The 13007-nt window shown below is 33.7% G+C and overlaps 1 protein-coding gene across 4 annotated transcripts in view; it reads right to left on the bottom strand.

The window, feature by feature from the left end:
• Positions 1-2749: 2749 nt before the first annotated feature.
• The window catches only part of LOC121257333 (proteasome subunit beta type-5), a 65322-nt gene continuing 55064 nt past the window's right edge, over positions 2750-13007 (bottom strand). The window contains exons 2-9 of one of the 4 annotated variants that reach the window (XM_041158299.1): positions 7062-7092; positions 6275-6455; positions 6032-6161; positions 5472-5578; positions 4257-4391; positions 4068-4171; positions 3264-3364; positions 2750-3188 (exon numbers count right to left, since the gene is read on the bottom strand). In XM_041158299.1, coding sequence (XP_041014233.1) covers positions 3061-3188; positions 3264-3364; positions 4068-4171; positions 4257-4391; positions 5472-5578; positions 6032-6161; positions 6275-6388 — 819 coding nt within the window. In that variant the 5' untranslated portion in view covers positions 6389-6455; positions 7062-7092 and the 3' untranslated portion in view covers positions 2750-3060. Of the gene's footprint in view, positions 3189-3263; positions 3365-4067; positions 4172-4256; positions 4392-5471; positions 5579-6031; positions 6162-6274; positions 6456-7061; positions 7216-13007 lie in introns of those variants that run through there. The other 3 variants (XM_041158298.1, XM_041158296.1, XM_041158297.1) reach the window with 3 other exon arrangements.

Genomic DNA, 13007 nt, shown 5'->3' with positions numbered 1-13007 from the left:
TCTAAGCGTGATAAAGATGAAAACTTTACACTAATAGTTTCAGTGGTATTCTTTTTTGGGTAAGGCCCAAACCAGTCGATTCTTCCATGTCTTTTCTGGGTAATGAAAACTTGGGGCTCGTTTTCTCTCTCTTGAGTGACTAAACTCCGGTTTTGGGAAGGGGGACAGAGATTCGCAGAGGGAGGGAGGGACGAAGGGAGGGAGGGGAGAAGATGGATTCGGCAAGAAGGGGGAGAGAGAGAAGGGGGAAGCTTCATTATACCGTTTTTAAGAAATCGGGTTTACTACATCACTGGTGTGTGGTGTTAGAGAGTAAACAGACTTAAGAATAAAATTACTCATCTTAGAATGAGTAAATTCTGTATATTCTATTTTAAAAATAATAAAATTCAGTATTAAAAAGTGAGTTTTTTTATACGTTTATTGTATTTATCTAGTTTTTAAAAAAATACACGAGACTTACGTACTATACAGATAACTTTCATTATTACTAGTCTTTATGTTTCACTTATTCAACGAGGACATGAAATGCGATGGCCTATTTGAGTGATCCCTTTCACGCAACCAACACCACTTTCTGGAGGTCGAACTACATGACAATATTTTACACACTTCTAGTACGACATTTTTAAAATTATTGTTATTATGTTTTCTTTTTTCAGTGGATTCTTTTGGTTGGTTCCTTTATACATGTTTCAGGGGAGGTGGTGTTATTTTCTAAATTCTGCAATATTGTGGCTTTTTTTTTTAATAAAAAAGAATAAACAATGGAAGCAAATTATTCAACTGTTGAGTGGTATGATGGCTGATGATTGATTATAATATCAATCATTAAAATGTGCTTAGAAGCTAACAAATCTGACAAAGGGGGAAGACAGAGCTTGTCCTTTCCCACCTTATAATTATGCTGTCTCTCAGTAGTGAATGCTTTGGAATTTACTTATCCTTTTCTATTTGTGGGAGAAAAATAGCTTGTTAACGTCCATGAGATCTTAAATGGCTTCATTTTCGTTTCGTAAAAGTAGTAAAAGAAGGGATGTATTACTTACCACATCATTCATATACATTTCTTTTATTATATTACAACTGCAAGGGGATATTTTGTGAAGCTCATTTGGCCAAAGCCTGATACCCAGAGATTACTCATGAAAAAAGACGTCTGTAAGGAAAAACAAATAGATGGCTGATGAGACAGGCAGGCTTGATATATCTTGATCACACTCTGATCGTGGAGACTTGTACAGGACAGACCGGAAAAAGATAGAAAACCCTTGATCTTTTGACAATAGAGCATCGATGGGCTATTGAAAATAAAGCAGAACAAGGAACCACGTCGCATTAATGACACCACATTAATGATGTCGTCTCAGAGCCATGTCGTATTAAAGAACTCTGACAGAAGGAACAATAATGTCGTCCCAGGTACGAGTAACGCTTTCTGATCTCTAGACTCTCTTACTTATTTACAAACTTCCAAGAGAATTTACTGATTTTAGCATCGAAGACTCCCCGGCCCCAACACCACCCTATCTCAGTTGTCTTCTTCTCTATTTTTGCAGGCCCAAATTCTAAAAACTTGAATTGCTGGAATATGGCTCAAAGACGTACGAAACACGACGTTAACAACAACTATATTGTTCTCTTTTACTATATAATAAATGTTTTAATTATAAATAAATTATATAAATATAAACTCACAAAATGACTTAACTTGATGTGATACATTAGTTTATAAATTTATTTATTATAAAATAGATCTAACGTATTATATGGAGTCATATCAATTTATAAGTTTACTCTTATAGTATCTCTTTATCTCATGTGAATTCCTTCATATATTAATTATTTAAACAAAATAAATAACATACGTTAGTAGATTAAAAATGAAAAAATAAGAAGGAACTCATTTCTTTTATTTATATTTTGTGACTATTTGGCTAGTTAATATAGCCCACTAGTAAACAATATTTTATTTTTTTGAACTAGATTGCACATAGAGTAAGAACAAAACCGGTCTCAAATTAGATATGGTCAAGGTTTCACGTAGAACAAAACCGGTTTAAACTTGATGTGATTTTGTTTTATGTTTGTCGTAAAAATAATTTTTTTAGGAAACAATAAATTCCCAGAGAAAAGAAGTTGGGAAGAGAAAAGAGTAGTTAGCTTTGTAATTAAGGGATATAATTGATGTATACAGTATCGGAATTATAACAAAAACAATCAGCCTCTGGTTGTTCATCTTGATCATGAACCCCTGGGCCTGGGTCCCATGTGGCGCACAAACTGATTCTCAGTGATTACACTTCTTCTATCTGCCTGCTCACCCTTTCCCGTCTCATCGGCCTCCTGCAGGTCTTTTATACCTTTTAGATGTATTTATGTGCCGCATGTCCCAACAGATGTGATAGAATGCCTCATTCATGAACTCTCTTATTTCTCTACTAAATTTTCTTCTAAATTTAAGGGTCTTTCTTTTGGTTTGAAGCGATTATTTTAAGAGTTTTTCAGCATGGATTTTGACTCAACCAGAAAAATGGTAAATTTTAATTAGTAAGGTTACATACAGTTATAAAATACACAAATACTGTACAGAAACTTTAAAAAGAAAGTAAAGTCAACTATTAAAAAGTTTATTTATTTATTTTATTTGTATCACGTATTTATTCACTTTTTTTAAATAATTGCACAACGCTTATCCATCCACAACTACAACTATCATTTCTTAGGTCATATATAAGTAGAGTTTGCATTTCCATGAGCAAAGAAAACAACTAGAATCATTCAGAAACCACAGCTACAGAGATTAAAATCCAATTTGAGTCTATGACCAAGCTAGAATTTGGTTAAGAACATCAGCAACAATAAACAACATTAAAGTTTTAAACAGCCATGAATGATGAGGGCTCCCGTAACATTGAACGAAAGACGAGTCTATCTACGAATTGTTTCAAAGATCAAATGCAAAGACATGCACTTCAACCATTTTTTTTCCCTTGTAATGGAGCCTGGCCTCCCTAAAGTAAGAAAGCTCATCGCATTGTCCCCAAGTTCCTGCGATCCTTACGCCCCAGCCACTTCAACCATTTCCTGTTCCACTGTAGTTGGCATAACTGGATAGTATTTGTAATGAAGTTCCCCAACATCATCCCCAGAGAGCTTCTTCCACCCATCGGGCCCCACATAATAAACTGATGAAAATCACAAGCTCAAATTACACTAAAATCGTTAAAATGTGTACACAGAGAAAGAGAGAGAGAGAGTACCGCTAGCAACTCCACCACTGGCCGCATCACGGAATGTTGCATGATAAATAGCCCGTCTAGCCAACTCTGCAGCTTCTTCGATTGACATATCATACCGGTAGCTGATGTAAGTTCCACAAAACAAATATATGAATACATTGAATGCAGAAATAAATCTGGTGCAAAATGCTAAATGATGGAAGAAATAAGAAAAGAAATCGATTATCTTGTCAAAGAAAAAGAAATTGAAAAGAAAAGCAGAGCTCCATTTGAATCGAAGGGACATTGAACAAGGAAAACAAGGATAAGGCTGCCTATTCAGGTTCCTAGAAAGTTACATTCTGAACATTCCCAGGAAGTAAGTTTAAACTGCTGCGTAGATTGTCAGGTACATAATTGCTAAAAACAAAGTATCCATACTGTGTGCGCTGCAATTGCAACATTCTATGAGTTTTTAATAAAGTTCTTACTGATAAAAAAAAAAGTCTACAAGCTCCTTCAATACTCAGCCAGTTAGTTCACGAGACAGTCTCCCATGCATCAATAAAACTTTGGCTAGGTTTTTAATAAGATTATATAAGTTTCCAAACATACTTCATGTATCGGGTTCTTTTACATTATTCACCTGCTTCTTGCTCTTTCCTTCTTAATTCTCATCATTTTCTTTCATAGATATCTTAGCTTATTATTTCTACAGCAATGCCACATTATTGTTTCCTTCCACAAATCTCAAGCAGATACCTAGAGATTCAGTTTCCACAAACAATGGCTCAATCATCAGATGAGAACTGGAATATATAAAATTATGCGGGAAAGGGCACACACCCATTATCCAGCACACCATAAGCATAGGGTGAACCAGAGCCAACTGAAAATCGTGTTCCTTTAAGCCTTCCTCCTTCACTGTCGACATAATATAGCCCAGGTCCCTAACACCAGTAAAAGTACATATTACAACAGCCTGATTGAAAGAAAATGTAAAAACATGAAATGAAACATGAAATATGTTGTTACCGTTTCATCCCATCCAGCAATCATGGTCCCAACAGACAGACCCATTCCACGGTAAGAGAACAGAATGTTTGCCAGCAGCTTTGATGCCCCAGTAACTGAAATTCTGCGCTTGTTTGCCAATTCATGCAGTCGGCACTAAATAATTCCAAGATGTTTCCATTAGCAAGGGATGTGAGCAGTTACACATACAATGTTCAGTTATACGGATTCTATCCATTTTAAAAATGTAGTTACAGCCTGTAATATTCACAACAGGGCGTGCCCAGTAGCTCAAATTTATAATCTATAGCTAGGCGATGGTCTCTGCATTCGGCCAGCCACTGCTTAGGTGTTAAAGAAACATGTGATATGACTATGTGATAGATCATATTTGCTTTCCCTCTTGAAAGGAATTATTATTATCTCTAGCCCCACCATTATCCATGTTTGAAATAATAAAGTGTCATGGTGAAACATGCATGCAAAGAAAAAGTCAAGATAACACAGTATGTAACAAGTACCACCACTAGATCATTTTCTAGCTGGAAAACCAACTATAGCCTCAGCAAGAGAATGGATACTCGCATCCATTGTAGAGCACTATAACTTCACTAACCTAAAAAGTTTGTTCGACACAGTGGAGTATTACAAACATCAGCAATAAATGTAGACATCACAGAGCTAATGAGTGGCAATTTGACGAAAGGTCTTGCATTTTCTAGATGTAGACACAGTATGTAACAAGTACAACCACTAGATCATTTTCTAGCTGGAAAACCAACTACAGCCTCAGCAAGAGAATGGATACTTGCATCCATTGTAGAGCACTATAACTTCACTTACCTAAAAAGTTTGTTCGACACAGTGGAGTTTAACCAACATCAGCACTAAACGTAGACATCACAGAGCTAATGAGTGGCAATTCGACGAAAGGTCTTGCATTCCCCCCCACCCAACCACATAATTTTTTTTTTTTTTGATAGGTTAAAATGAAATATCAATTATGGCAGAAACAAAAAAACCAATAATAATAATAATAATAATAATAATAACACCCCAAAGACTTAAATCCAAGCTTCGTCCATGGAGCTAATGATACTAACCTATCATAATCACTCCCTTAAAATGAATTGCTACTAGCATGCCAGAATAAATCCAAACAGACACCCCTGACTATAAAGCTTCTTGCGAATACAACAAATATAAAATAGTAATATATATATATATATAAATTACCTTAATACCCAGATTCCGGTGCCAAAACTGGCAGTCAGCAGCTCCTCCAGCCATAGTGCCAAGCATGTAAGGATTGATTTCAATAATTTTCTTCACAGACTGCGATGCTGATAAGATTAGCAGAAAAAGTAAACATGGTATTCTTTTCATATCCAGAGGTAACACAAACAAACACCATGATTAATGTCACTAGCAACATAAAAAGAGTCGAGAATTTGTGACGGGAACAGTCATAGCTATGTCACTTAAATTAACAGAAGAAAATGTTTAAGACCAGGCCAAGCATTGGCATGTTTGTGTGTGTGTCTACAGACGTAGTCACGTAAGCATGATCATCAACAAGTCCATTTATAAAGTGAATGTTTGTGCGTGTCTACAGATGTAAGCATGATCATCAACAAGTCCATTTATAAATTGAATGTTGTGTGTGTGTCTACAGATGTAAGCATGATCATCAACAAGTCCATTTATAAATTGAAACTGGATACGTACAAAATCAACATACAACACCTAAAATTGCTCGCTAGTTAAACAAAAAAAAAAGACCAAGCACAACGTACAGATATAGCCTCCCATGCTGGCTCGAGAATCAGCAGCGACCATGACACCCTCCTTGAATATGAAGGCAAGCGTGGTTGTTCCCTTAGCTGGCTTGACCATCTGTACAGCCTCTTTCTGAAAGCCATCAAACTGGGACAGATGTGGAAAAGCAAAGGTTCAAATATTATTCAGTCCATACAACTACTACTTTCTCTAATGTAATTTGTAAATGAGAGAATGTAACAAACACCAATAGAACTCACGTCCATCGTATCAGGAATCTCAAATGATGGACCAGCTGAAATCCCATCAATAAGTACATTGCTTGACCCGAACAATGGAACAGATGATTCAAGACCACTAGTATCAAGCTTCATTTTTTTTCAATAAACTGTGAAAAGGATTTGAGTTGGGACTCCAACAATCAATCCACGTACACCTAAACTGAGATTTGAATTGTACAATTAACAATGGTAACCAAAATCAAATACCACGCCACGAAATATATCGAATTTATAGATAATAAACTGAAATCACAATACACAAAAAATCAGAGCTTGAGCTAGTCAGACAGCATTTGAAGGGAAACCGTAGATCAAATTCCATTATTTAAAAAAAAAAAAAAAAAAAAACCAACTCAGATACAATCGTTTTTTTTTTTTTTTTTTTTTTTTTGGTGTGTGTGTGTTTTCTCCAGAAAAAAGTATCAAATCATGTAAACTACACCACCATACTTTCACAGACCATAAATTTAACTACAATTTTGCTAAAATCTGAAAAAAAAAAAAAAAGGGACATCCCCCCACCCGCCCTAAGAAAACCTAGAGTTCAAGACCTGATTTATTTCTTAAACTTTCTCGACAACCATAGTTAGAAAATGAAATTATATGATCGCATAAAAAAAGGAACCCCGGGGGGGGGGGGGGGGGGGGGGGGGGGGGGGGGGGATTTGTAAACCCTATATGAAAAAAAAAAAACGATCCTAATCACCGCTGTACTGACGAAGTCACTCAGAAATCGAGAACAATTGGGATGAGAAATAATGACTACCTATATGACAGATAAATGGAACGGAGACGAAGAAGAGACTGCAGACGATTAAAATGAAGAGAATGCTCCGGAGCACGGACACTAAAAACTGTTTTGGGTTTCTTGTTCTCCAGGCAAAAGTGACGACGAGCGGGTAAACATGGGCCGGGCTTAGTATATAAAATGGGTTAGGAATTAAGGCCCCAATTATCCTGGGTGTTGGGCAATTTTTGTTGAGGCTTCGCTGAATTTATAGGGCTCTAATTCAAATTAAAATGATTTGAAATGCAGTGCAAAATTTTCGAAAGGAAAAATCTTCTGGCATGCATATTAAATTACCTATTGATTCTGACATGTAAGGTATTTAAAAATAAAATAATATAAATTAAAAATAAAAATAATTTTTGTAAAATAGATGATCTTTTATTCTCTCAAGATTTTTCTTTTTTTATTTTTCTTTTCAATAAAAAAAATCATATTAACATCGGTACATGTTGAAATACGACTGTACCGGCTGGTACGAAATATATATAGTACATGTACCGACCCAATGGCAGGTATGACAAATACCAATCGGTACGGTATGGAATTCACAATACTGATTTAATACACTAAACCGCTTGTACATAACAAGACTCTTTTCCAAAATGTTAACTCCACCTAAAAAAATAGCTCCCTTTTTGATGGATTCTATTTATTTATTTTTAAATGCTCTAAACTTGTAACTAGTATTCCTTAATACCAATGAATTTTTATGTGTGGGATATCGATACTACAAATAGATTATAGAGGAATAATAAGAGAAATGATACTTGTAGTCATGAGTGCATAAGCGTTGTGTAATTACTTTAAAAAAATAAATAAATACGAGATCTACATGAAAAATAATATTAATTTTTTAATAGTAGATCTCACTCTTTTTTAAAGAGACTGCACGATACTTGCGCACTTTACAACTGTATATAACATTATTCGAAATAATAATATGTAATTCATATCTCTTAAAATTTTAATTTATCTAATATTTATAGACAATTAAAAAAATAATAATGCTACCTTCAAATTTTGAGTGTCTATGTTGAAATAAGCACTTTGGAAAACAATAGGCTCCACTGAGAAATGCTGAATTTTTCTAATGGTGCTATTTTTTTCAAAGCACTATCACGTTCGAAATTTATATAAATAGCTATTATTTGTAAAATATTTTCAATTGAGATGATTATATTTAAAATGATCTGGTGCAAGAATGGGTAACGTGAACGAATAGAAATCAAACTCTGATTTAAAAATCATTTATACTATAAATTGACTTGCTTTTTTATTAGGCCAACAACCTATGTAGACAGGAAAATTAATTAAGGTGTATGCCCTCGTAACAATTTTTTAATTTTTACTGTTCATGCATTTTAATTTTTTTTATTTAATGATTAAAAAAGTAATTATCAATAAAATTGTATATTTATTTTTTATTTTTTATTAATAATTAAGAAGATTAAAAAAATAAAAATTAAATTAAATTAAAATTAAAAAAAATAAAAATTTATATTTAGCGATACGCCAGCATTTACCGCTAGACAGCCCGCGACCCTCGCCTAAAACATGGGGACAGCCCTTCGGACTTTGCTGTGAAATCAAGGGTATGCACTCTTATGGATCACGTGAATCCATGGGAGGGAGGGGTCCAACCACGCATATACGGCAATAAAACTATCTTTTAAATTAAATTATTTCAATATATATCAAGAACTTACGAGTGGCTATAGTATGGTCCCAATGACATCATTCTAGTTAAGTGTCGTCGGTATCTTGATATTAAGGAGATTTTTCCTATTAAATCAATCCCCCTTTCTTTTCGATTTCATTAGATTAGTCATTGAGTTTGAACAAATTATCAATAAAGAAACTTCGTCCATATTTACGTGGTAATGAAGATTAGAGGCTATAAATGAATACTTATAAATTGCCGTGTACGCATTATTTATTATGGGCTATATTATATTATAAAAAATTTAATTTATTTTTTATATTAAATGATGTAGAATAGATAGAGAAATACCTTAGTTACAAAGAGATATTATAAAAGTAAATTCCAAAATTAACGTAATTTGATGTGATAATTAGATTGTAAAGTTATTTTATATTGTAAAAAATAGATCTAATGTATCATATGAAATCATGTCAGTTTGTAAATTTATTTTTATAATATATCTTTGTAATGTAGTAATTCTCATATAAGGAAAATGGTATTTATAATCATAGGGTATGCAAGTTTTACATACTCTTTTTGAAATAAGTAGATAAATATAAGATCTATATTAAAAAAATAATTTTTTTTAATTCTAGACTCTACTTTTCTTTTAAAATATGCTGTATTTGGATATTGAACTAAGTTGAGTTGAGTTGAGTTGAGATGATAAAATATTGTTAGAATATTATTTTTTAATATTATTATTATTTTAAGATTTGAAAAAGTTGAATTATTTATTATATTTTGTGTTATAATTTAAAAAAGTTATAATGATAAGTTGAGATGAATTTATATTCCAAACGAAGGCTTCGTATATAAAACTTACACAATTCAAGACTATATCAATATTACTTCCTTAATAATATGTTAAGTGGGTTAATGAATAAATTTATAAATAGATATTTTTTGTTAAAAAAATTGAAAGGCAGAGCCTTCCGCCGAGAGAAATTGGACGTGTAAAAGCACTATTATTGATTTTTTCTATATCCATATGTAAAATCATATTTTTTAGAGATTAATTTTTCGTATCAAGAAAAATTCTCATATTAGATTGTGCATATTTAAACTATAATAATATTAAATATTATTATTTTTTATTTTTTATTGTTTTCTAAAATTATTTTTTTCTTTCAGATTTTTTTCGTTGGCATTGAGAGAGAGCAAGGAAAATGAAGTGTTTAGAGAGACAGTTTTGCTATGCACAGTTGTCTTATGCAGACGGCGTACAGTCGGCTCATGCCATGTCAGCCGTTTTTAAAAAAAAAGAAAAAAATGAAAACGAAACAAAGATGAAAAGCGAAGACCTGTTTTACATCCATTTCATTTCCCGCTCGTCCTGTATATCGTTTTTGTGCCGGGAGATTTGGAGACTGCACGAGCGAGTTTGGTCTGCAGATCGAAACCTAGAGAACGTTGGTGTGTGCGTTGGGCTGGGTCAAGGCCGGTCTGCATTGGGCTGGGTCAAGTTCGTGGGCTTCGACGGGTCAACTTAGTGGGCCAGCGTTTCGGGTCAGCGACGTGGGTCGGTTTCGCGGGTCATCTTCGTCCCCAGACTGTCGCGCTGTGGGTCATCTTCATCTCTACTTTGATTTGAAATTTTAACTTTGCATTTGATTAAATGTTGTGGTCACTGATAAACAATGAAGCATGTCGTGATTTGCTTTTTTTTTTCTTCCATTATTGTTGTGATTTAGCTGGTTTTTTTATTCCATATATTAGTTTTTTTTGTTCCACAGCATATTATGATTTAGTTGGTTTTTTTCTGTTGTGATTTAGGTTACGTTTGGGTACCAAGAGTACCTCAAGTACTCTCATTATTATTCTTTACTTTATTATTACTTTTTACCTACTTCTTTTACTATTCATTACTTTTTACCTACTATTCACTATTCTATTATTACTTTTTCATTAATTTTTCACTACTATTCACAAACATTCTCAACATATCTCAGGTATTCTCACTACCCAAACATAGCCTAAGCTACGTTTGGGTACCAAGAGTACCTCAAGTACTCTCACTATTATTCTTTACTTTATTATTACTTTTCACTTACTTTTTTACTATTCATTACTTTTTATCTACTATTCATTATTCTATTATTACTTTTTCACTATTATTCACAAACATTCTCAACACTTCTCAGGTATTCTCACTACCCAAACGTAGCCTAGGTTTCGTTTGGAATATAAATTCATCTCAACTCATCTAAACTCATCATTACAACTTTTTCAAATCCCAACACAAAATATAATAAACAATTCAACATTTTCAAATCTCAAAATAATAATAATATTAAAAAATAATATTCTAACAATATTTTATCATCTCAACTCAACTCAACTCAACTCAACTCACTTTAACATCCAAACACAACCTTTGTTGGTTTTTTACTTGCTTTTGGACAGTGTGCATGGATAATTGTAATTCTTTACTTGCTTTTGGACATTTCCGGCTGATGTTTTTATTTGTCTTTTTTTTCTTTGAAGGGATTGTGTCTTTACCTTATTTGTTTATTTCCTATCAATAAAATTTAGAAGATCATGGAAATAGTAAATCTCATGATGCCCACATCCTAAATAGCTAGCCTAGATTTTAATATGATGAGTTTGAGAAGATACATTGAAGGGCTATTAGTTACGGACTTACAGTCCTTAATTTGTGCAATCACAATGGAACTCATACCACATTTGACCCTTGTATATCACTTTTTCATGTATAACTAATTGCATTGATATGCAAAGACTTCTATGCTCTTTATCTTGGTTCATCTGGCTGATAGTCAACTTTTTAAATTTTGATGTTCCTTTTGAGTTTTTACACATCAGCTACTCATGCAGGTTTCTTCTTCCTGCAACTCTTATAGTCATCAATGATATTGCTGCTTATTTCTTTGGTTTATTTTTCGGAAGAACTCCTTTGATCAAGTTATCTCCAAAGAAAACTCGAGATTCCTTCATTGGAACGACTGTTACCACTATCATCTCTGCATTTATGGTAAGCACAAGTTTTTTTCCCTTGGTCATGGTAAATGCATTTCTGTTCTATTATGTTTATATCGATTGCTGAGCCACTTTGGGAGGCATTTCAACCGGAGTTATGGAGGCCATCTCCGGTTGCCCTCTCCTACCTTTTTTTGCTCATGAAAAAACATAGGTACTTATTAACAAAAAAATCCGATTAGTAAACATACATTTCAGTGAATGGCAGTGCTATGAGAAGAAAGGCATCAATCATCTGTGTAAATAGTATTTGATGCTAAGCAAATTTTTATTAGTTTTTTTTTTCTTGTAAGCAGTATGTACAATATTAGTCTTCTGGTTGATTGAAGTAATTTTCTTGATAAATTATTAAAGACTAACCTTGAATATTGAACAACTTGTACAGGGCATGGGAAAAGGAGAAGAACACCCATCTCTGTTACCACCATCTAGCTCAAATCCGTCAAACTCAGTATGTTGTTTCATAATTAAGAAAATTAATTGCAGCTCAATGTTTAACATTATAATTATTAATATTATTATTATTTTGTTAGGACATCCCTCAAACTGGTATACTAAACTATCAAAATTACATGCACGGTTATTTTGGACCAGCGCCTGCATGGTCACCAGCTTTCTTGTCATATCCAGATGGAACCAATAATCCAAGCAACATTCAGGTAGTTTTTCAACTCCTTTATTGTTTTTTAGTTATAAGATAATAATTTTTGAAACAAATTAAATGTTTTAGTTTTTTTATTTTAAGCTAAACGTTGGTTACCCATTTCAATTTGGGATGGGACCTTCGAGACCATTTATCGGTACAAACTCTGGAACGAGCGCATGAGTTGGTGAAGAAGATAGACCCGATTGTCTAGAAACTGAAGCGCCATGTACTTATGCTAGAGTAGATGAAGAAATTTTGTTGGATAGACCAGATGAACAGAAAACTGACGATGGCACTACCGGTACACCAACTGACGATGGCACTACTGGTACACCACAGGTAGTGCCATCGTCGGATGGTGATGATATCATTGAGGAACCAAAGTTGGGGATGGAGTTCAATTCATTTAAAGAGTTGTTCAGCTATTATAAGCATTATGGTAAAAAATGTGGGTTTAAGGTGATGACACAAAGAAGTGAGAGGTCAGAGGATCAGAGTGTCAGATATGCCACCCTTGATTGTGCACAGGGAGGGAAGGCCCGAAATAAGAGTTTCAATCTCGCCAACCCACGTC

This window comes from Juglans microcarpa x Juglans regia, chromosome 3S, assembly GCF_004785595.1.
Source record: "Juglans microcarpa x Juglans regia isolate MS1-56 chromosome 3S, Jm3101_v1.0, whole genome shotgun sequence".
NCBI lineage: Eukaryota > Viridiplantae > Streptophyta > Magnoliopsida > Fagales > Juglandaceae > Juglans > Juglans microcarpa x Juglans regia.
Note: the sequence above shows the minus strand (reverse complement) of the source record. Positions and strands in the feature narration are given on the sequence as shown.